At 38.5% G+C, this 25,206-nt stretch overlaps 1 protein-coding gene across 1 annotated transcript in view; it reads left to right on the forward strand.

Annotated features, from left to right (window-relative positions):
• The first annotated feature begins 424 nt into the window (after positions 1–424).
• HGF (hepatocyte growth factor) overlaps positions 425–25,206 on the forward strand; it is a 53,036-nt gene continuing 28,254 nt past the window's right edge. Inside the window, exons 1-6 of the mRNA XM_054274029.1 lie at positions 425–938; positions 12,267–12,432; positions 17,095–17,207; positions 17,811–17,925; positions 21,613–21,755; positions 23,575–23,695. Coding sequence (XP_054130004.1) covers positions 425–938; positions 12,267–12,432; positions 17,095–17,207; positions 17,811–17,925; positions 21,613–21,755; positions 23,575–23,695 — 1,172 coding nt within the window. The remainder of the gene's footprint in view (positions 939–12,266; positions 12,433–17,094; positions 17,208–17,810; positions 17,926–21,612; positions 21,756–23,574; positions 23,696–25,206) is intronic.

The following is a 25,206-nucleotide window of genomic DNA, read 5'->3' on the forward strand; positions in this document are numbered from 1 at the left end:
TGAGGGAACCCTGCGGCAGGAGCCACCAGCCCCGGGGCAGGAGCTGAGGGATCTGGCCCGGCCCGGCTGCTCCTCCCGAGCTTCTGAGGGATGGAGAGAGGCGGGGGGAAAGGAGGGAGGGAGGGAAGGATGAGGCGGGGGAAGCCTTCTCCCTGGGCTGGTTGAGGGGTGGGAGAGAAGGGAGGCAGCTCCTGAGGAGGGGAGGAGAAGAAGAGGCAGAGAGGGGATGTTGTTAAACAGTTTCTTACCGTAAGAGGGAGTTGGGACCCAGATCTTTCCAGTTAATCACACAACAAACTTAGATCATCGCAATAAAAAGCTCGGCTCACTCTGCCTCCTCGAGTGGCCGGCGGTGCACGGGGTCCCTCCGAGGAGCCATCTCTCCTTCTCCTCCCCGCCAGCCGCCGGGGGGGCCGCCAGCACCATGCGGGCCACCCACCTCCTGCCAGCCTTGCTGCTCCACCAGCTGCTGTTGCTGCCCACCGCCATCCCCGCGGCAGGTCAGTTCTTCTATCACTTCGCTAGCGACCCCCGGCCGCCTCGCAGCCGCAGCACGGCCCCTGTCCCCCGCTCCGCCGCGGCGGGGAGGGCGCTGGGGCGGCGCGCCGGGCGCTGCCCTCAGGTCCGAGCCCGCAGGTCCGAGCCCGCAGGTGGGGCTGGCAGCGCCTCGCCCTGCGTGTCCGGGCGGGCTGGCAGCGCCGCGCAGCCGAGCGGAGCCGGCCGGGACGAGGCGCGCAGCCCTGAGGGAGGCGGGTCCCGGCCCGGGGCTGCGCAGGGGCCGCCGCTCCCAGCGCCTGCACCGTGCGGGAGTGGGCGCGGGGCTCGCTCAGGAGTGGCCGAGCTGGAAAGCGGGAGAGAGGGGAAGGCAAATCGCATCCTTGCCCAGAGGTGCTCCCTGCCGTTATCCGGACTAGACCGTGTATCCTTAATTTCCAGTGGTAGAATAAATGTTAAATAACAGAAGTTGACAAGGAATACCCAAAGCACGGGATAGTGCATTGCTGAACGGGAATGTCCTTGCTGAAGTTCAACAGCATGAACGTGCTATTTCCAGACTGAAATACTTGTAATTTCATTAGATGTTCCCGCTGAAATCCGGGAGATGGAGGGGGGGGCAAGGAACGAACAATAAGTAATCAAGTGCTGGATGCTCTTTAGCTGAATTTCTTTCCTGAAGTGTCCCCCCTGGACTGATTATCTGAAGAGCCAACTCTGTGCTTTCTATTGGCCCTCTGGGAAGACGTTTAAGGAAAAAAAGTTTGTAAAGGTTTCTACAAACCTTTCCTTCCTTCCGGCAACATTGTTAGGGTCAGACCTTTGCACAGACAGAAACAAAGGACAAGCACAATTCAGGGAAAGAATCTGCCAGGAGCAGGCAAAGCAAGGGCAGGGAACTGTGGCAGCGGGTTCTGGGGCAATATCTGAGGGCATCAGGCACAGTATGGCATGCTCATGGCTTCCAGGACTTAACTGCTTTCTAGTTAAAAAAATAAATACTTTGAAATGGAATTTCAAAGTGGAATATTTTGTGATCTGAGTGGGCAAGTCAAAAACAGACTGGCAGCATCACGTGCAGCAAAACCTGTTGTTTTCCCCCTGCAAGGAAGAATGTGGTTCTGTAGGATGCTGAACAATCTCATTACAGCTTCTGTGCTCAGTCTGCTCACTGAGGAGATTGTTTTCACAGGCATTCTTTAGCAGGTGACACAGAGATACAGAAACTATAATAGTATACTTTTCTGAACTCCTTTTCCATGTACATGGGAATTTCCATTTTTTGGACATGCAGCTTCTCTGAAAAGTGATGACTAGAGCTGGTTAGGAATTTTCTGAGAAAATGTTTTGGGTTTCTTTTACTGGAAAGTGCTGATACATCAAAACTTTTCACAAAAATAATTCCTGTTAAAGAGAAACTTTCCTGGGTTTGTTCCCCTCAAATCAAAGAAGCAGAGAAGTATGCAGCTGGAGATATTGCCAATAGTTTGTAATTACCAATAGCGGTAACTTGCTGTTGAGAAACCCTCACCTGTGACAGAAGCTCATCAACTGATGGGCTAGTTAAGAAAAACAAAAAGAGCAAAATAAACACTGCAGACACACACTCACACACACACACTTTATTCCATGGGCCAAAAATACTCAACTAGTCTATAGCCAAGCTCATAATAAGCTAGGTCATGCTTTGTTTTCCTGGTAAGTCGGGGTGCTTTTCTTGAGTGAAAGTCCTTGTTGTCTCTGACTGTAGGCTCTTAGTGCTGGTCTGTGGTTTACCAACTTCAATGAATGTTGGATCTACTTAATATTTTGTGAGGGAGACTGAGAGACACCTTCTCACCTTCTGTACTGCCTGTATTGGTACTGGGCTGATGAATAGGGTGGTGCCTTAACCAATGGGCTCTCCAGTTTTGGGGTGAATGGTTCATCTGGATGAGAAGAAAAATCAGATTTCCAAAACTTCATAGTTTTTTAGAGTAGGACTTGTTTTCTGACCTGCTCTCATGGTGACAGTTTATTGACTACCCTGCCTTTCTTAATTTTCCTCTCCCATCTTCCTTAATATTAATTAATCCTGTTGTTTGCCTTATTGGCAAGAAAGATGACTCTTAGCACACACTGCCATATTGCTTGCCTTGTTTTTGAAAATACATGATCTTCAAAAAGAATGTCTGTATATTTACATGTAGGCAAGAGAAAGTTGTGCTACTTCTTTATGAAAATACAAATTTCTGGTCAATTTCTGTAAATGATTGCCTTGTAAACATATATATTGTCTTTGTTTGGGATGTTGGATCCTTTTTACTGCGATGTTTTTAGGAAAGATTAGGATTTGCCTATATATGATTATTTTTGGATATGAAAAACAAGCTAAATGATGAAAATAGAATTAAAACACAAGAAGTCTTTTTTAATGCACATCCATACTTCTAGCGCTGTTCTGTCAAATCTGATTTCAAAGGTACATAAGGGTGAATTTAGTTTCTTCTGTGAATGAATATTCTGGGTTTGTAATCCCATGCCCTAAATTCTATGCAAAGACAATGTCCTGTGTAACAGAAGTTGCTGACTAATGCAGTTGGATTATATTAAGGGGTAAAGAAAAAGGAAGGTGAAGAAAACACAAGAAATTTAAATGTCAGCAAGCTGTCTACGCTATCACTTTCTGAGTTCCTTTTTAATATATAAAAGATAAGAGTGTGATTGATGAAAGATAAATGTGCATGGTTCCTATAGACTGCCTGCCTAGTCATTATCAATATCCTGTAAGTCTCTGTCACTTGCACAAAGAAATTAATCTGTAGCTAATAACTTCATCAAGGAGTTTTCTTTCTTGATCAAATGTTCTTATTATTCAGTATTCTTGGGAAGAATCTTTTTAATAATGTTCATTTAGTGAAACTAAAAATGACTCTTTAATCAAAGCAACAAGTAGATTGGCATATTGCAAAAGAGTGAATGTTAAAGATTTATTTAAATTAAAGATACATTTTTCTGTGAGAAGACTGTCAGCCAAGTATGTTTATTCAAATTTATTTAAAGCACATTCTGTAGTTTGGATGATCTGAAGAAGTTGCTAATGAAGATGTGGGAGTTGCTCTTAGTTCCTATATATATTATCACTTAAAGGAAAAAAAAATCAAATCCCATAGCCATAATCAATTTTTGAATGTTGTGTATTCCTGTGGTCTGCATAGCTAAGTATATTTTTAAAAATTAATGTGATTTATACTTTCCCATCCCAGCTGTAGATAATCATTATACTATATACTGTCAACAAAGTGAAATGATGCTGTGCCAGTTGGAAGAGTGTATTCCTTCTGTTTAATGGAATCCTTTTGGTACTCAGTGCCAGGGGCTGCTTGTTTTGCTCTCACATGTAATACAGCACTTACCCTGCTTAACAGATTTTCTGTTTCTATTAATGCCATTTTCATAAGCAACATAGCAGGAGAATATAGGGTTGAAAGACATGAGATTAAAATGTTGCGTAAAACTCTGGAAAACTGACCACTGAAGTCAAGGAAAGGAAAGCCTCTTATTGGAGGAGCTCATCTGTCATTATTGTAATACTTCAACTGAGGCCAGGGTTGGAAGGGAAATGTGCAGTCTCCCTCAGAGAGCAGAATATCTCCCTTCTGGATCTTTATGCTGAACATTAGTTTGCCACTTAAGCATTTCAAACTTTTCCAAAGAGGTTTAAAACCAGGATAACTGGGCCTCTTTTTGAGTAAAAGCATGATGTGGAACAAAAAAAGCATTGCCCTGGATGTTTGCAATTACTTGTACTGGATGAGTGTTGGAATTTCACTTTCTCCCCAGCTTTAAGATGGGATGGAATGGCAGAGACTGGAAGGCAGCACAGAGGTGAGAATGGATTGATCATGGAGGTGAGAAAGGATTGCTCTCCATGCTTACTTGGGAAGCAAGGATAGTAGGACAACTGCCATAATGCAGGCAACATTTGAACCTTGCTGTGGGGAAAGTTTGGCAGCTAAAAGCCCTGGGAAGAAGGGGTGAGGACATGCTCACTGTTACCCCATCTCCTCCTGTCAGCTTTTGTGGCAGTGCCCAGAGGGTTTAGAGCTGTTCCCGAACGTGGTTTGTACCTCCATGCAAAGCAGCACTGTGGTGAAGCAGAGCTGGGAACATGCTCCAGATTAGTCAAACGTGTTGGCAAAATCTAGCTGTAGTTTTCAGTGGCTTGTGGGCCTCCACCCATGTGCTGTCTGGTGAGCCCAGCCGTGCCTGGCAGTGCTCGGTGCTGCTGGCCCAGCTGGGCCTGGCTGCTCCCTCTGTCCCCCCTCAGCTCCAGCCTCTCCTATGACTCGCTGCCTTGGCCAGCAGCACTATTTTCATGTATACAACACGAAGCAAGGCTCTCATCTCTCCTCACAGGGGCTGCTTTGCTGCCCTCAGCCATCTGTCATTCTTTGTTTTGCCCAGTCCCTGCCCCGCCTGCTTGTGCTTTTCTCCTTACCCCTTGCTGCATGCCTGGAATTCCGGTTGGCTGGGACACCATCACAGAGGAAGGGCACAACATGCTGGGTGCCTCAAAGGAGACACCAAGTGCCTGTAAAGACTGTGGAATGCAATGGAAAATGGTGGGGATTTAATACTTGTGCACAATGTGTAAGAGAGCAAATCTTACCAGGGAAAATCCTCTCAGTCCTTTAGCCAGAGGTTAGATGCCGTAAGTCAGAGTACAAACTGCTGCACATTTGTTTCTGCCAGTGGGTCCCAGCATCCTGCTGAGGAGATAGCCTTTTCTTGGAAGGAAAAGATCTGTCCATTTGCAGCTACCATCCAATTTTAGAACATACTATCAGTTGTTAGCATTACCCTTAGCTCCTTGAGTTTTCATGCTGACCATAGGAGTGGATTCCAAAGGCAGGACTTAGCATGAACATGAAGTTGGGTTCCCAGTTACCTGGCAGTCTTTGCAGTTGCTAATAAGGGGATGTGGGTGTGGGGTGTGAGTGGCAATGTGAAGCCAAAAAGAAATATCTTTTTGCATTTCCTGAATCTGCTCAACAACTAGACTGAGAGCCAATGTAGAAATACGGAAACCATTATCTATTATATATAGATATTGTATGGATAGTTATATATATTTCAAACTACTTTCTAAAAATTGTGTGACTTTTTTCCCCCATAAGGCTCTTGTGCCAAGAAAATAAATGTCAGAAGTTAAAATATTCACATCATCCTCCAGGTACTTCTGAGAATCTGTTTAGTTTTGACAAGCTAGAGATGCCTCCTTGGACAGCTGCTTTTATTTTGGTGACTTTCCATCTATACAGCTGACTGCAGATTTTCTGGGTATGCTTGGTAAACTTCTTTTACGCCAAATTATTGTCTTACATAAATAACTGCATTAAACTTAATCTGGCATTTTAAGCCTATCCAATCTTCAAAGTTGTTTTCTTGGGCACAGCTCAGATTGCTCCAGTTTCTCATTATGTTGGTCTGCCTTTCTTCCTTTTTTTTTCCTTTTACCTCAAATGAGAAGTCATTTGGAAAAGGTGTTCACTTTTTGCATTCTAGCCAGGAATCTGGATATTTCTGATACTGAAACAGGCAGAAGGAAAAGTCAAAGTAAATGAAAATAAGTTAAAAGTGTTGAGCACTAATTCTTTTTGTCAGAGTGACTCTGTTATGACTTGATTTGAGGCAAAATTGCCCTTATTGAAGAAGTGCTTTTGAATGGTTTGCACAGATTACAATACTGTGATGACCCTATTAATGATGTTAGAATCAAAGGTCATCTTTAGCATCCTTTCTTTTATTTCTGTGACCACACTGTTAACTTAAGCATGTTGTATCCAAAAGCATTTAGTAACATCTACTTTCACCATCTGGTGAAGAATGGGTTTGTTTGTTTTTTCTTTCGTTCTTGATGAATCCAGTATATTTATGTGATCATACTGAGGGACACACCAGAATACAGTTTACCCCTATGTTTTATATCATTTAAGAAGCATTGTCTTGGAAAAATGTTATTAAAACTATCCTTTCTATCATATTTTATGGACAAGTTTAACACCTCTCTGTATTTGCATACTGGTTTCAACCCATATATGATGAGAACTGTTGCTTTTTTTCAAACCCCACTCACTGATTTTTTTTGTTGCACAAGTTCTGCCAAATTCTGTTTTATGTACATAAACATACTTTGTTTTTGATTTTCTTATTAAATTGTCAATGTTTACACTGTGATAAGCATTCTGCTTTGATATATCTGACACTGTGATAATACATTGTTTTGCAGATTTTTGCTTTGCATTTTTTTTTCCCATTCAGAAACTTATGGGTATAAGTTACCATGCACTTTTTGTTCATTATGCTGTCCCCTGAAAAAGTGTTTGATATGTTTACTGTATTGAACTGTGCTTTCCTACATTTATTTCAGGTGTGTTTAAAGTTGAGGATTTTTTTTTTTTAATTAAAGATCTTTGAAAGGATGGTAGATTTCCGATTTCCCCCCACCCTGTGCCCAAGTTTCAAATCACATGATATTCCTCTCTCATAATTTTTTTCCTAGCTCATTGGGAAAACCCAGTTTTCTTTATCTTGCAGTGATGATTATTTACAAAATTAAGTTAATAACTAATCTCATTTTAGCATTCTGACCTGGTTATCAATTATAACATAAATAAGTCAATCTCTAATTAGTCCATCTGTTAACTTCTCAAGGTCAAGTGGCTTAATTTCATTACAGACATGGTGCAAAATATTAAACAGAGATCAAATATTCCAGTTGATACTAAAAACAGTGCCTATGTCTGTTTTATATTTCTGAAATAATTGTGTCACTTTATATGACCATTTTTCTTCACTGGAATATATTTTGAATCATCAGCTTCTCTGTGCTTCCTGCACAGCATGTGGACAATTTCCCTATTTTAAATATTTCTCCTCATGTCATGTTGTTTTATCTTTCATTCTCCGTTTGGAATGACTGCAGTTGATTCCTGCAGTTCTCTGACAGCATCTACTAGTCTAAGAAATTCAGGTATCTTAATTATCTTCATTTATTTTCCCATAGATTTAGTTTATTTCCAACATCTGACAAACAACAGTGATGCTTTTAGGTGAGTGTTTATATTTCTTAAAAACTGGAAGTTATAAAAGGTCCCCACACAGTTGAAAGTTTGGCTCAACAAAGCAAATAGATATTAAAATGCTCAACTTCTGCAAGCCTAAATAAACAGAAAAGGGAAATAAAACTCAATCCCAAAGAACCAAGTTTTCATTAAGAACCTCAATTAAAACATAAACATTTAATTTAAATGTATTTATCTTCCCATTTGGAAAACCTGTTGTTAAGTTTGGATGGTTTTGTTCTGTGGGATGTAAAATTAAAAAGAAACAAGAGGAATAAGTTTTCTTACATAATCAGGAAACTTCAAGATGTGTTTCTTTAAGAAAGTACCAACTTTTGCATAGACTAGAGGGAAATTTGGAAACCCTGGAGCTGACATGCTGAGTGCATCATAACTGATATTTAATAAAAGATTTCTAGAGCCTGCAACATGTCCATAGAAGTAGAAATTTTTCCAGGGGAAGCAGCCATTATGCTCCAGTTGTGCTCTGTAAGACCATAACTTTGCCGCTAAAATGTACATCTTTATTAGAAAAAGCTGGAGTGGTGGAGGAAGGAGAAAGGGATTACCCATGAAGCAGATAAATTCAAGTAATCTCTTTGTAAAAAAAAGTAATGCAAGTAATGTTTTGATCTCATTGTAATGAACAAAGCTGATCTTTGGGCCCTATGACACCCTGTGTGCTATTTTGATTACCACAAAAATGGTGTTGTATTTGCTGTAGTAGGTTTTTTACTACTACATAGATAATGTAAAACCAAATACTTTTTGTGGTGATACTAAGACCTGAGGGTGTAAAATGTGAGTTGCTTAGGTGTTTGAACTCTAAAAAACCTGAAACTACTGAATTTCTGTACTCTCATATAGCTTAGTATCAGACCAGTTTTGTTCTGCAAGGTGTAAGTTGGAATGTGAGATACGGAACATAATCAGGTGGTTACAGAACTGAGTGATGTGGTGCTTTGGGAACCCAGAGCCCTTTTTTGGAGTGGGACACATGGCCAGAAGGGAAAAAGCTATACTGCTGACATTTTTCTGTCAGCCCAGGGATTACAGAATACCTGGAGAGAAATAGAGATCAAAATACAAACACCTTTCTGATTCAAACCAGTTTCTCTTGTTAATCAAGGAACTTTCTTTCCTTGTTATTGCATACTGTGGCCTCCATTGCTCACAGTTCTCTGTCTTACTGGTTCTGCTTTGTATAAAGATAATTAAAATTAAAGTGAAGCAGGTTCTAGAACACAGGCACTGGAACTTGCTGGTGAGTTTTCTTACAAAAATGCTGTAGAATTTCAGTTTTCTTTATCTCTGATTATTGAGACTATTTGACATGGACTGGAACTGCTCCAAGAAAAGGTATTGTTGGAAATCTTTCCTCCAGGTGCCCCATAGCAGTCTCAGTCAATGATTCTTATCTGAGAAGACTGTTCAGAAACCTCATTTGAAAATCTTAGTAAGGGAACTGAAAGGTGAGTTCTTGTAGCTCCAAGGTAAATGTCTTTTCCTGTGAGGTACTTTTTTTTCTTAAATAAATATTTAAAGTTTTTTTTGAAAATGGGAACACCAGCAGGGAGACTCTGGAAATCCCTTTTGATATTATGGAGCACTTGTCCAATGCTTCATCCTACTAGAGCAGATGTGTCATTTCCAATTTCCTTGGGCTCTGACTGAGCTCTTCTCTTTTCTGTTCAACTTCATGTTAAGAAACAGAAAAAGGCACCATCCTCACCTTTTTAAGTTTTTTTTTTTACGTTGACTGAAGAAATATTTTTAGTTAGTAGCTGTTTCTGTTGAAGAAAAAAATGTTAGTTCATATTTGACTGGATTCCTTTGTGTTTGAATCAGCTGCTAATATTTTCAAATTTAAGTGGAATGTCAGACTTCCCTGGTAATGTGATATGAAACTACAGAAAACATCAGAGGACATGGCCCACAAAACGAGAAGAAATCCTGATTAATCAAAGTTTAAAAAATTGATATGAATGGCAATCACAAATTAGTTGCATTGTATGCATACTGCATACTAACCTTTAATGTGGAGCATGCCTAAGACACTGAGTTAACTTTTTATAAATAAAGGCACCTAATTTGACACAAAAAGAATATTGTTTTCATATATTTTGTTGGGAGAATTGTTAAAGTAGTGCTTTGCATTATTCTGATGTTTCTAACAGTCACACCACAGATGCACTTGGCCCTTTGCCTCTTGGATTATAGGCAAGACATAGAATGTTGTTGTTTGAAAGCTAAACTAAATCAGACTGTTATGAATTGCTAAATGCAAGATCAAACCCATAATCCTCTTTGGACAACTGCTAGGAAAAGAAGGACAAAAAGAAAAAGCAGAACTCTGCACCATATTTTTCAGGCAGAACAGAATTTCTTGATTGTTTAAATCATATTCTTGCATGCTGGCTGGTGAGTTTAAGAAGCTGTTATCTTGGGAATTAAGATAATGACACTTATCAGTAGATGGGAAATGTTAGTATCAGGAACTGAAAGAAAACACTTTGATATTTCTCTACAGATTCTTACCACCACTTGACATAAAAGTCTTGGCTGAGACAACATAAAACTAACAAGTATGTCTTGGAAGATAATAGATTGAGAAATGCACCACAAAAGCTTTATGGAAGATTTGTTTTTCTGTGGTTGACTTAAGGGGTAAATGCAATCCTTTTTGAAGCACTTTGTTTCTATCACAGGTATAACGAAACAAAACAAACAAAAAAAAAAAAGCAGCTTCAATGTGGATACAACCATTTCCAGCAACAGGTTCAGGATCCTTAAGATGAGAACATTACCATAGCATTTCTCTAAGCAGTGATTCATTTTGGGTGCATGTGCACTGCACATATAGAAGGCTGAAAATGCTTAAGAGAGCTGATAGGGGTCCCTAACACAACACCAAAATTATTAGCATTGGATTTTTTGATCAAAAGCATCTTCATATGATAATAATAGTTATATTTAAAGATAAGTCAGTTATTTTATTAACTTTTCTGTGATTGGGATTAAAATTGTGAGTTGTTAGATCCTGGGGAGTAGCATGGTTTACTTTCATCAGTTCAAAATGAAAGGAGGATGAGGGGAAGATTATTTTATAGGAATATTATAGCAGAGATATTCTGCTCCTTTATTTTTCTTCTTTTTTTAAAAGCTGAAGATTGATGAGATCTAATGTAGATGTCTTTGTGATACTTCTAGATGTTTTAGGGATAACTCACCACTGAGAGGTGTGATTTAGCTGAATCCAGTGCAAATGGGAACTCAGTGATCAGGATGGAAGTTCTGCAGAGGGAACACTCCTAGGCTCTCTTTGGGTTTCCAGTTCATGGCAGTTCCTCCTCCAGAGCCTCAGCTACTGCAATTTACAGTTATTCTGGGCTTCTGCAGAGTGCAACAAGCAAAATTTACTGGCCTAAGTGCACTCTGCATGTGCATGAGGATCTGTTCAGAGCACCAGGCTGAGGTTTTCTCTATTGGAAAAGCTCTGGTGAAATTTAATAAATTGAACCTGAGCATTTGTGTTCTATTATTGTTGCATAGTCTGTAGAGAAAAATGAAAGGACAGCTGTGAATACAGTTACATGGAAAGAAGTTACGGAAAATACTATTATCTACTCTGTAAACTAGGGAGGAATTTTTTCACCTAACCTTACGTGGATAAGCCATCTAATCCAAAAAGATCATCTGGGATCACTGAGTGAAATAGGAGAAATAGATCCACAGGGCAATTTATTCTCCCTGTGTTACTCATCTGACAGAATAGGGACAGTTATCTCCAGATGTGCTCATCTGTCTTCAGAGACAATGGAATAGCCTTCACTGGTAGACTGGTTTTCATGGAATGTAAAGCAAAAATATAAATAAATATTGGGAAAATTCTGGAATTTTCTTGCAGATATCAAAGACCTTTCTACTTGCACTTTAGCCAGACATCTTTAGCCAATCTTCCTCCCTCCATTTGATACCTCTTCCTCTGGGCTTTTCAATAGAGACATGGAAACAAGATCATCGTGTTCATTTTTGCAGGAATCTTTGCAACACTGCAGACTGTTTCCATGCTATGGCCTCTGTCTGACCTTATAATCTTTTCTGTGAGCTACAACTCTAGTTCAGTCACACTTAGACTGGACACAACACTCACACTGAGACTTCACTGGAGCAGTGAGATGATTACTTTGTGTCACTTCCAGAGTCCATTTTTTTTCACAATTTGTGATAAGTATATTGTTTTAAGAACTGCTTTTTGCACTCAGCAAGTGATGTTCTTTTTCACTTGAGCTTCTCATGGAAATATTTACAAGGTCTCAGATAATTACTGGGCATATTTTGCAGGTTCTGAAAAAAATTAATAAAGCATGAGAACTTTTCCTTTTGCCCTTTTTACAGTATTATGCAAGTCTTTATTTGAAACTGGTTTTGCTGTATTTCCTACTATTTTGGTTTTTAAAATGGAAGTCATTGTCTGAAATAATCTATTCTTCTGCAGTATATGCTTATACCCTATTTTTGTGAGATTCTCTATGCTTTAGGTTCTGAAGATAATTCCTAGAAAATGTTATCCGTATCTAATGCCATCCTTAATCTCAGCAGTCTTCTTAAGAATATTTTATTTTGTTGTGTTCTTTTCTTATTATTCTTCATTTCTATTTTTAGAGGGCAAAGGCAAAAAGAGAAATCCTCTTCATGACTTCAAAAAAACAGGAGAGTTGATGCTCATTAAAGTAAACAAAACACTGGAAGTAAAAACAAAGCTGTTAAATACTACAGAGCAATGTGCAAAGAGATGCAGCAGGAACAAGGGCCTTTCCTTCACTTGCAAGTAAGTTATGTATCTCTTTTGTTTGTTTTTTTTCCCTAAGGAAACAGGTATAACAGGCTTTGATCAAAGATCTCTCTGTGATTGTCATCAATGGTAGCTTGTACTGAGAACAACCTAAAGATTGTGATTTTTGATTTCAGTGACCTTGCTCTACCTGTCCAGAGAGTGTCAGTCTGAGGCTTTGTCTGAGTTGTCTGTCTTCTTAGCTTGTGCCTTCTTAGCTTGTCCAATCAGTAATCTTTTCCAAAACGTAGCTGAAGAAATGTACTCATGTTAAGATGCTGATCACTTGGGCCGCAATGTAGCATTAGGTGAACATTTCTGAGATTTTCATGTCTCTTATAAAATGGTTATTGTCGCACGTCACAGCTGCAGTGTTTCAGCACCACTTCAGACCATATTCTGTCTTCATTCTTTGCACATTGCTCCTGCTGAAATCAATGAGACCCTCACACATGGAGCACAGATACATGCCCTGCAGAAGTTCACTGGCAAGTACTGTGAATCTGATACAATGGAATCAAACCTGGGCTGTGGATGGCTATCCTTCAGCATTTGTTGTCTCTTAGAAACACATCATGCAGCTGATCACTTGTCTGCCTTTTACACACTCTCCACTATTTTTTGGAACAAATCAATATCATTTTTCTGACATATTAGACTTACATGATCCCCCTGGACTCTCTTAGTCTAGACCTTTAGCAGTCAAGGAAAGGTATTGCAGAAGATCTTGGAGAGAGTGGATGACTTCTGTGCTGGTGAGTACTGGGCTAAATGTGAGCCTGAACTTGAAACATAAAACAATTTTGACAATTGGTACAAATGGAAACTGGATGAAATGTGTCAACAAATATTCTTCCTTGGTAGAGAAGGTTCTCAACTGTGATTAAATCCTCCAGTAAACCTTTAATTCCATTGTTGCAAGATCTCCTTTGTATCATTCTGTACTCTGTTTGTATGTGTAAATAATGAGCAGAGATAACTTTTTTCAGATAGAAAATATTTTCCAGGCACTAATACTTTTCACCTGGTACAAGCCACACTTTTCCCTATTGGCAGGGCTTCCACTGATGTCATTGCCAAAAGGATCAGGTTGTATTCAATACAGCAAGACATCCTTGAGTTCTGATGAGCAGCAGCAAGAAGTATTGCAAAATTAAGTATCACAGTATAAAACAAATTCTGAATAACTCCAAGAAAACAACAATTTTATATTCTAGCATCGGTTTAGGAAAACTGTCTCAAGCCACTTGTAGTTGCTCCAGATGCTATCTTTTGTGTTCTGAAAATAAAGAGCAAGTTAATATATGTGTCTAGTCTCTTTTATAATAAAATTAATTTAAAGTCTCTCAGAATTTTTAAAATGTTTTCATGTTTTGTAGCCTTTTATTTTTACGAAGTATCTGATGGATATCTTAGGGGGCAATTTCTCCCTTAATGAATCAATGCAACAACATAAAGGAGACATGAGGGACTTTGAGAGTACAGCTTGGAAAAGCCCTGCTCACAGATAACAGAATGGCAATCTGTCATGCAATTACATTACACTGAATCTGGAGAAGAATTGCAGATCCTGATGACTTACTCTCTGAATTCCTGCTTTCCCTGGTGGGCTTTTAGCAGGGAAGGTGCTAAAAACTTGCTTTAGGAGTAGAGATGTAGGTGATGAGGTCTTGCCTGTGCTACCATTATGCACAGAGTACATGGGATTTTCTTTACAGGGATTTCAGAACGTTTTTGTGGTTTCCCTTTTGGCCCCATATGGATCCTTTTGCAGTGTGAACTGTTCTTTGATGCTACTGTAAACATACATTTTGCATGTGTTCCCTTTTAAAGGATCCAGTGTTTACTAATGTTTCCCCTTTATTTCCAGGATCCCAGTCTTTAACTTCATACCAGTACATGGTTATTACAAGGTGAAATTTGTTGCCAACTTAAAGGAAAACCAATTAGCTTCCTGCCTGCTGTGGGAGCATTCTAAAATAAGAAGTAACACAAAATTACATTTTAAATGCTTGAAATATGAGACTTGAAACTTCCTATGTTTATTGACATTTTCATGGCTTGATTCTTATACTCCACATCTACACAGCAGTTCTCCATCACTTGGGTCACAGCACTGATGTTTTATTTTCTGTGTGTAAGCTTTATGTAAGAATTAAAAATGGAATTGCTTTGTAACATAATTGGGACAGTAGTATTGGGAGCAACAACATCTGTGCCTGTGCACTGTGAGGTACACAAGCAGGAACAGTGTTAAGTTTCTTTTTTGCCAGAAAGTGGTAAAAGTAGCAGATTTCAGGCACTACAGTCTTGTAAAGGTTCAGGTACTCCTTATTTTCTGGAGGAGGGGGGAAATTAAGACAGCTTTCTATTTCTTCATAATGAGTTTCTGTGTCACATGCAAGTAAATTTTGAGTATTTTATTGTTTAATCATTAATCCTTGATGATTTTAACTCTAGCACTTTTTGTTGAAGCTAATATATGTAACTTTTGAGAACAGATACTTACTCTATTCCCTTTGCCGTCATGCTTACACAGATATTGTTCATTTCCAGCTGAGTTACAAGATCCTTATCTAGACTTGTTTTGTTTTCATAACATTATTCCTAAAATCCTCCATCAAAGAACTCCTGAGATTCACTTATACTGTGTTTTTGACTTAATAAATCTCTGAGCCTCTTTTTCTGCCTTCCCTATCAGTATTATCAAGCTGCTGCTGAACTGTTCTGTTCCTTTGTTTCACGACCCTTAGCAGTGAAACTCCCTCTGTTTTCCTACAGTCATCTTTGGGGTTTTTCCCCAAACAAACAGTATGGATGAAAAAAATCACTACAGTTACTCTTTTATTTACTATAAAGGTGACTTTTGCAGATGTGTCCATTCCTTAGCTGCAAAGTTGTCACTTTCTTATCCTTTATTATCTGCTTGGAGTGCCTGTATTTACCCAGGCAGGGATTTCAGTATAGACAACAGAATTTTAGCACCTGCAAGAAAATCTACAGACTACCTCAGCACAAAGAGAAACCAAAAAAAAAAATTGTTGTGGTCGGCAGTATCAGTAGAAGAAAGTCCAAGAATTCGCTCAAATATGTTGACTTTGGAGATATAAAAACCCTCCAGATTTGGGTCCAAGAAAAGATTGTTGCAAACTTTTATGTGCAGAACTGGTTGAAGCCAAACTGGAAAGAAACCAAAAGGCAACTGAAAGGCAAAAACTGGAAGAATAGTTTGTAAACAGTGCATTCTGCATTCCCACTTTAGGAGGGAGGAGCGGAAACGAGAATGTAATTGGAAAGGCAGGAAAGGTCAAGGATATTTTTGTGAGTGATGGAGTTAGAGGCACTTGGATATGCTCGAATTTGAGAATCAGCCAGAAGAGAACAGAAGGCTGCACAAGGGCAGAGGGATGAAGGTTAGCAGGTTGGAAACATTTGGAGTCAACAGAGTAGAGAGAGCAGTTGGATGAAAAATCTGTTTGGTGATGGAAACGATAATGAAGAAGATGTTTGAAAGAGAGAAGACTGGGGAGATTGGATAGGATCTTGTAGCATTTTTAACTGAAGCCAGCAAGATCTCACACAGAAAGCTTGTATGGTGAATTAAATGAAGATCAAGGAACTTTTTGTTGAAGGATGCAGTGCTGAAGAATATGGCATAGACAAAGTATGGATGAAGTGTAAGAAATCTGTGTGACTCTTGGATATTATCAAGTAGTGTTAAAATGCCTTCTCAGATCAGAATAAAATATCTCAGAAGGTATGGGATGAGTGACAAAAATGTAGATTTTATGGTAGACTAAAGGAAATAATGTCAGTTATTTTTTATTTTGTTCAAATGAAAAATTAGGGAAAAAAGTTGCCCCCTCCAGGGCGGTTAACTGTGGTTTTAAAATCCTTTGAAATATTTTACCTCTAGTTAAAGACTATCCTTTCAAAACTGTTTTAGGAGAAAACGGTCAGCATTTTTAATTTCAAGTATTGAAATAAAGTGTTTTTACTCTGTGGTTTTGTTTGTCTTTCTTGCCCTCCCCCATATCTAGTCAATTCGGCACACATTGTATTCACTCCTAGAAAGCAGTTTGATAAAGAGAAAAAAAAAAAGAAAATAAAAGTGAGCAAGAAAAATTCTAGGTACACTATCACAGTTTATTTGTTAAATAAAAATACAAATAAAAATAATCTTGTTTTTAAACAGCTCTGTTGTTCTAGGCAAGAAACAGATTCCTTGTGTTGAATTTTCCTCAATCCATCAGTGTGAGATACTTTAACTATTTCAGAGGCATATTGTAAGGACAGCAAAGATGATGTTTGAGTCTTCACAGTTTTGGTTTTTTTTCCCAGGGAGCAGCGTAACTGAGGACACAAATGCTGTCTCAGTCACATTTATCTAAGTTTTAAAATAAAGATCTTTAATGACAAGGGAACTCTTAGATTAGTGTGAACAACCAAACTGGTATTTAATGTAATGACCACATCAATTTAATTTCTTTGTTTCTTTGCTCTTGTCAGCACAGTTGTGGGTTTAAATAGTAATTTGGACTGTTTCTCTGACTTTCCCAGTAAAAATAAATCTGATGTCATTGCATGCTCCTTGGCAGGCCATGTGTCATTATTGTAAACCACGCAGAGATTTTTTTCTCATCCAGATTTTCTTTGCAGGGCCTTTGCTTATGACAGAGTTACAAAACGGTGCCATTGGTTATCCTTCAACAGCTTGACAAATGGTGTGAGAAAGAAGCAAGACCATGCGTTTGATCTGTATGAAAAGAAGGGTAACTGATTTATTTACTGATTTTGTTTTCCCAGCTAGGGAGGGGAAAAAAAACCCCCGAGGTCAGTCAGTGATTTTTTGGCTGTAGGATCCATCCTAGGCATGGATGCTTTCATGCATTTTGAAAGATGCATCCTACAGTTTTATTTACACATGTCCTGAGTTTGCTGTCATGCAAACTTGTCTATATACTTGCTGTTGGTACCAGTTTTCAAATCTACATATTTGCCTACTGTCATACATACTAGTTTCAGTTTTCTACTTCAGTTTGCTGCTGAGCAGCTCAGTATGAGCTTGTGTGAGTTACCATTTATTACTTAATATTGCTCTTCTGTACTGATGAGTGGGATACATAAGTCCTCAGACATGGAGTTTTTTCAATCAGATACATTGGAAACTTTTCCAGAATTTTTTGGGGGTCAGATAGTGATCAATATTTAGGAAAAAAAAAAAGATAGGCATCTATGTCAACAAATAAACAGTATTTTTAAGATTTAGAAGGGAAATGGTAATAATTATATTATTTTATGTGAAAGCAGAAGATGAGCTTTAATTTTTCATACATAAACCAAATCTCTCATTTTCTTCTCTTTTATTTCAATAGATTATGTCAGAAATTGTATCATTGGAAAAGGAGCAGACTATAAAGGAACAATATCTGTTACCAAAAGTGGTATCCAGTGTCAGGCCTGGAATTCAATGATCCCCCATGAGCACAGGTAAGAGTTCAGGAGCAGAGACAATGGGAATAGTGCCCAGAGAGCTTCCATAAAGCATAAGAATTTATGGGAAAACTAACATTAGAAAACAAAATCTCTTAGGTATATTCTTGCCTTTGTCCAAGAGATGCCATTTTCCAGATCCCAGAAAATCCCTATCTTGGACTTTCTCCAAAAAGTTCTCTCCTAATGCCAGCCTGTGTGTCTGTATCTCTTTCTTTCCTGTGTTTTTTTGGTAGTTGTTTTTTTTAGCTGTTTATATCCTTTTGATCTCTTAGCTACTGGCAGAAACAAAACATCTGCATTATTTCAGCCCAAGGTCTAGAAGTTCATCACTGTTTTCTAATCAACTCCCAAGGAATAAGCAATTTTGAAAACCACTTTATTAGGAAGCAGGAGACAGTAGATCACCTATTTGCTTAGTGCATTGTTAGTATATTTTACATAGTTACTGTCAACTCTCTGTTATTTATGAAATATGTTGCTCTATGGAGCACTTAGGCCAGGCAACAAATCCATGGAAAGGACTGAAGAGGCTTTTCAAATCCTTCCCTTCAGATTATACAAGCTAAAAACGGGGGGAGCACATACAGGACTTATCTTTTCAGAGTAGGATCTGGTACAGTGAGAAACAAGGCCAAACTTACACCTTGAGAGTAAATCCAGTTGAACTCTATTGGCTAAGGAAAAAGAGAAGGAAGCCAAAACCTGAAGCCAGTAAGAGTAATGGTAAAAACAGACTCATCCCCAATAAATGTTCCCAGAAACCAGTTAAAGAACTACAAACTACTGGTGTACTCTTTTACCACTCCTCTTTAAACTCTTTTGTACTGGCTTTAACCATGTAGATAATAAAACTTTAAGAGACAAAACCAAAATGTCCTTTCACCCATAATTTTGCTATCCACATTGCTGCCTTTTGCTCCAGACTCCCAGGGTCAGCAATTTGTTTAGGAGGAGCCAAACTGGAGATGGCTGCTGAGGAACTGGGTTCTGCACTGCTCAGTCCTGTCCTGACCAAATCAATCCAGTGTGCAAGAGGATATCTTGGAACAACATTAAAAGGCAAAGGATAGTTGAATTCTGTCCTCTTATGATGTGTTACAAAGCTGAGCCTCAGGCTTAGACTTACTGGACTTGGCTCTTACAGTATAGACAGCAGTGTCTGCACCTCAGTTTGGGACCAGACCTGTTCTTAACTGGGAGCAAACCATAAACACCACCAGATCCCACAAAAATGACTTCTTGAGACTCAGCACCTTGAATTAGATATCTTCATATTTCAGAAGTGACAGAATTCTTAATCATTATAACCAAAGCAAAAATGAGCATTTATTCTACATAACATACATGTGACGTCATATAATAAGAGAAAGGAAAGTGTCTAGATAGCACACATATTATCACTAAATTGCATTTTAATACAAAGCATACACAGTTTTATCACATTCACAGTTGTATCCATTGCATTTAGACAGCCACTCTTCTGTGATGGATTTTATGAGAGTGACTGTTCTCCTGCCTTGTGCAATGGGTTTAATTTTTAAAAGGTCACCGGATAAATGAGGTGGCTGCATGCTAATTTTGTTTTTCAACATCAGAAAATATGATTTCATCATCAGAGACATGAGGGAGGTGGAAAGAAGCAGACAGTAGTGGTGTGTTTGGAACTTATTAGTACAAAAGGCTTAGCCTTGTAGGTTGGTTTTTCTCAACAGCTGATTATCACAAAGTGCCATTGGAAAATAAATTCCTTTTTCATATTTAAAGGAGAAACGTATTTTAATGATTTTGAATTATATTTCTAGGAAGGATTGAAACATCTTGAAACTTTAAACTTTTACTTCAATCTAGCAAGTCATATTTTTATTTGTATTCCATCAGAACACAGAGATTCCCAGCAAAACTCTGCTTTCTATTATTTTCATCTCCATCCTAGTACAAATTTAAGACTCTTAGAGAGTTTTAAATTAAAAAATCCAATGTATAAAGGTCAAAAAGAGAAATGGTCAAAGAGCAGACCAATGCTTTGTAGACTTTTGGCTAGTTTCCATGGCTTTTGTGTGGTTGAATCTGTTTTTACCATTACTCCTACTGGCTTCAGTTTTTGGCTTTTTTTATTTTCTTTCCTTACCTAATGGAGATGAACTAAATCATCATTTTTAGGAGTGGCCCTTTCTTCCATTTCTGGGTAGATCTTTACTGCAACTCATCTTTTCCTCTCTCAAGAACTTTTCTTCAGTATCTGTTGAAGCCATTTATATATCTGACCCATCTTACTCTCTAGTGCTACTCATTTAGACATTTTTTTAATGTTCTTACAGTATATCTGATGTAATTTGAGATGCATTTTCCCTATATTTTCTAATGAGCAGAAAAGTTAAATAGAATATTCTAATAGGCACTGATATACCACATTAACCAATATGCAGGTGTGAATGTCTCATCAAAAATGTTCACCTGAGAGTCTTTAATTAAGAAAGTTTGAGATACTTTCATTATAAGACTACAGAGGGAAAAAAAAGAAGCATCACTTTCATAGGCAGCAGGAATGACATAAAAATTAATCTCTTCAAGCACCAAAAATAAAGTAGCATCTTTATATGATGTTTCCATACTGCATTGACTAGAACCTCAAAGTAATTAAAAGTGGTATTTTTCACATCAGTTAGTTTAAGTATTTCATTAATGGGAATAAAACTTGAATAAAACGTCATGCCAAAATTTTCTTCTTAATTCTCTCTCCCAAAGCACTCCAAATAAAATATTAGATACTTCTAGAATAAAAGGTGCATTACTATATTATATGAAGTGTGTGTGTGTCACTGTATATGGCATGGTTTCTCTAGATGTAAGCACATCCTTTCACAGATACCTGAGAAGAAAACACCTTGATCCTGGACATGTTAAGTCAGCTGGAGTTTTGTTAAATGTCTGAACACACGCAGTGCAATTATGAGTGGGTCTGTAAGTAGCGGACCCTAAGGTGACAACAGTGTGGCAGAGCATGAAGGAACATGCTAAATGAACATGAACATTTTTTAGCTAAGAACAGCTAAAGTGGCATCTGGGGAAATCTCGTGTGCTGAAATACAAAGCAGTTCCTGGTTTCAGGCAGTGAAAGCCACTCAGTGAGGTGTAGCACAGACTTGGTCACACTCGCATGCTGCTGCTGATCAGTTCTTGCTGCTGCCTGACCAGGGATGCAAAGAGGTTTCTCTACTTGTGGGTTTCACATTGTAGATGAGCTCTGAACCCAGCTGGACCAGTTGTGTGTGCCAACATGCACAGGAGAGACAGCCCTCATGTGGTTACAGACCCAATCTGCCCCTATGCACCCAGAGCTCCAGAAGGAGAACACAGTGCAAGCTGGCAGGGAGTGTGTGACTGCCTCTGGCTCTGCCCTAGATAGCTGTCTCTGGACAGCTGAGGGATGGGAGTAAAACTCTCTTGAGCACGCTATGGGCTAGACAAATTGTCCCAGATTTAGGCCATTTAGGTTGAGTAATCCCAACTGAAGATGTGTATTTGTGTACGGACAGATATTTGGGTGTGTGCATTTGCTTAGACAGGGTGGAGGGAGAAGGAAGCAGAGATGTGATTGTTTCTAACTGTTTGTAAAAATAGTATGATTAACCCCAACCTTTGCATGCTCTTATACTGTAATGATTGTCATTTTAAAACTAGCTTTTTGCCTTCGAGCTATCGGGGAAAAGACCTGAGGGAAAACTACTGCCGGAACCCCCGAGGGGAAGAGGGGGGCCCGTGGTGCTTCACCACCAGCCCAGAGACGCGCCACGAAGTCTGTGACATCCCCCTGTGCTCAGAAGGTAACCCAGCACAGCTCCTGCAGAAAGCTGCCTCCTCTGCTCAGAGCTCCCAGCAATCACTTGCTCGTGGCCTTTAGAGAAAGAATGGGTAATTTCTCAGTAAGAGTAACTCATATAGCAAAAAAAGAAATTGTTAGAGGAAGAGGAGATCTGTGGAATTCCAGTGTGCTGGAAGGTTTCAGGCTCAGCAGCTTTTTTCAGGTTATGGAGGAGCTTGAACAATGAAGTTGTGCTGATCACACAAATGTGATCCTTTTTTTTTTTTTGCTGGTCTAGTCAATAGTGAATCCATTACAATTTCAGTATTACTATGTGATAAAATCATCTAGTGCCATTCCATGGTAAAATCAGCTTTTCGTCTTCTTTTTGATGAAAATACAGATACTAGATTACAAGATGAAGGCTTAGGATAAGCATGCATTTTGCTTTTTGAATAAATACTGTAAATAAGTATAACTTAGCAAATCCAACCCCATTTGACTTTCAAGTCACAGAATTTGAAAGACACTTTATATGCACCATTGCATTTGTTGACTTTTAAGTTCTGTTAACCTCCAAATTAAGCTCTTAAATCTTGCTAATCAGCCAATTCAGTTCCAGTCAATCAACTTATTTAAATTTTCAAGATAGGATGCCTTTAATTTTCCTGCTAATGTGTTACATGCAATAGCTGTGCTGTCCTTAGGAAAGGAAGAGGAGAGGGAGGGAGAGAGGGAGACTGGATGGGAGAAAGAAAGAGAAGGAGGAATAGAATAATTTACACAGAGCTTGAGAATTTGCTAGAATCTATCATTTAAAGATAAACTTATGTGAACTGTAAATGGGATATTTGGTCTGGAGTTCAATTTAGGATGAAGACTTTGGTAGCTGATGGTTTGTGATATCTGTAATTCCTTAAAATAGTATTTTCTAAATGATCCTCCCTTACAATTACGGTAATTAGGGAGTACATGATAAGTTTGTCTACAGTAAATTCTGGTGATTTTTTTTTTTTTTAATATTTTCAGACCTTTCATTGTAAATTTTGTTCAACAATGCTTTCAAATTCCTTTGGTAACTTTTGACCACTCTCCCTCCATGCACCCTATCCACCTTACCAAACTGAAAACGTATCTTAGTTTAAGCTGCCAAAAACCATTATCTTCAAAAAGATACAGTATCATACATAGCTGGAAGTGCTCTGGATATATAAAGAGACATACTTTACTGCACTAAAATTGGGATTTCGCCAATATTCTGCACTTAAACTTTTACTGCAATTATACTGTGACTTAGAGTGATTTAGAAAAATAATTAGGTGATAATTAGGTAATATCACCTTTAAAAATACTTCTTCCTTAGCTATGTGTCTCTGTCTCTTATCAACTGTAAGTAAGGTTAATAAAAGAATGGTAGGAGCATGAATGCCTCTAATAGGTCCCCTCTACCTGCTTCGAAACTGTTAAGTGTCCTATAAAGTGATATAAAATTTAAGCATCTGAATTAGCATTAACAGATAAAATTATATTCTGAAGGGCATTACACATACCAACCCAGCAGAAACATATACTTTTTTAGTACCTCTTTAGGTTAATATCATTATATAAAAACAATGACACTTTGGGGTTTTTTATGTTGATTTCTTTGGTTTTGTTTTGGTTTTGGTTGTAGTTTTTTGTGGTTTTGTTTTTGGTTTTTTTTGGGGGGGTGGTTTGGTTTTAATTTGGTGGGGGGTTATTGGGGGGGGTGTTTTTTTTTTGTTTTGTTTATGTTTGGTTTTTTTTTTTATGATATAAGCATTAGTGTAGTAAATGACTAGTGTCCATTTTTTTTTTCCTAGTTGAATGCATGACCTGCAATGGAGAGAGTTACAGGGGGCCAATGGATCACACCGAGACAGGCAAGGAGTGTCAGCGCTGGGATCTTCAGAGACCACACAAGCACAAATTTCGTCCAGAGAGGTAACCTCTCCTACCCCCAAGCAAGACCATGTGGTCATAATTTGAAAATTGCACACATTCTGGAACCAGCTGAGCAAAACTAGCATTATCTCAACTGAAATTTATGGAGTTCCCCAGTTTTAGATGCTTGGGCTCCTGGCCCCTGGTGTAGGCTGGCTACTGACACAATGGAGATGCAGGATGGAGAGTAGAGCCTGTTTTGTGCAGTTACATCTGGGTACATCCTGTGCCTGACTAGTGTGCTAATGCTGCTACTGCTTTAATGGATCAAAAATTCCTCCCTAGTTCATTGGCAGTAAATAAATAATTTCTGAATATTTCTGTATGTATTAGTATGCAGCTGCATACTAATAATAATCACATAGTAAATAATGATTTAAAGTAATACATTTTTGTTAGATCTCTTAACACAATTGATGAATATAAACTTCCAATATTGTCAAATAACAATATCCTCCTTTTTGCAATACAGAACGGCTTTAAAGCAGTAGGTGACCTTCCATAATAATCACATTTAAGTATCCAATTTGTTTGACTGAACTGTTTGACCATTACATCTGTTTATTCACCCTGGGAAAGGATTTAATCATTCTGTTTAGCATTTTATGAACATGGATTTCTTTATTAGACTTGTTTTCTTTTTTTTTTTTTTTTTCCTTTTTAATTTAGGCACTGATTCACAGTGCCAAAAGCTGAGTCAGAAATAACAAGACAAATTTCATCCTTGTTAGCATTTGTCCTACAGGGCCAAATTCATTCAACTACAAAGGGTCATCTATAATACACACTTCTGAAAGTATTGTGGGAGGGAGAGGCTGGGAAGAGGTTCGGCCACACAGGAGGGGGTCTCTGTTCATCTCAAACTGGACTACAGTTTCATTTTAGTTTTATTCTGGATTTTGGATTAACTCAATTTATGTATTGTTTTAAATAAACTTAAACTGCCGGACAATGACTGCAAGAATCAACAAAATCAGAAGGATTAAGACCTTCCACTGAAAGTATCTTTTTAAATGTTAAAGTGTCTCACCAAATAAAGCATTATTTTTGTTCTAAGAGATATGGGTACCGGTGGGTTTTAGAAAGCCTGATTATTCAACAAAACATTGAGGATCTGGAGTTTTGGAGCTTATGTGGTATAATCTCTTTTTTCCCTTGTCTTGGATGATCTGTTTCATGAATAATAGCAGTCTATCCCATTGTTCTGCCACGATAAGTATTTTGTATTAGCAGAGCAGGACTGAAGATAATCTGTTTCTGAGTTCTGCCATGCACTTACTGTGTATTCTAGAATAAGTCACAGAAACAGTTTTGTTCCTTTGGAGTGAAACATTTATAGAACTCATGGGTACAAACAATAATAATTTTACTGTCAGGAGGAAATTTCTTTTTTTCCATTAATTTCTGATTGTTTTGCAAAATGACTTTTCAGACTAACCACAGTCTTACGAACAATCGTCTTCCTCTTTGAAATAATTCCTTCTGAACACATCTTCTTGAAAGTTTTCAGA

This window comes from Melozone crissalis, unplaced genomic scaffold (genome assembly GCF_028551555.1).
Source record: "Melozone crissalis strain CALT ecotype California unplaced genomic scaffold, PUWL_Pcris_2 ptg000004l_1, whole genome shotgun sequence".
NCBI lineage: Eukaryota > Metazoa > Chordata > Aves > Passeriformes > Passerellidae > Melozone > Melozone crissalis.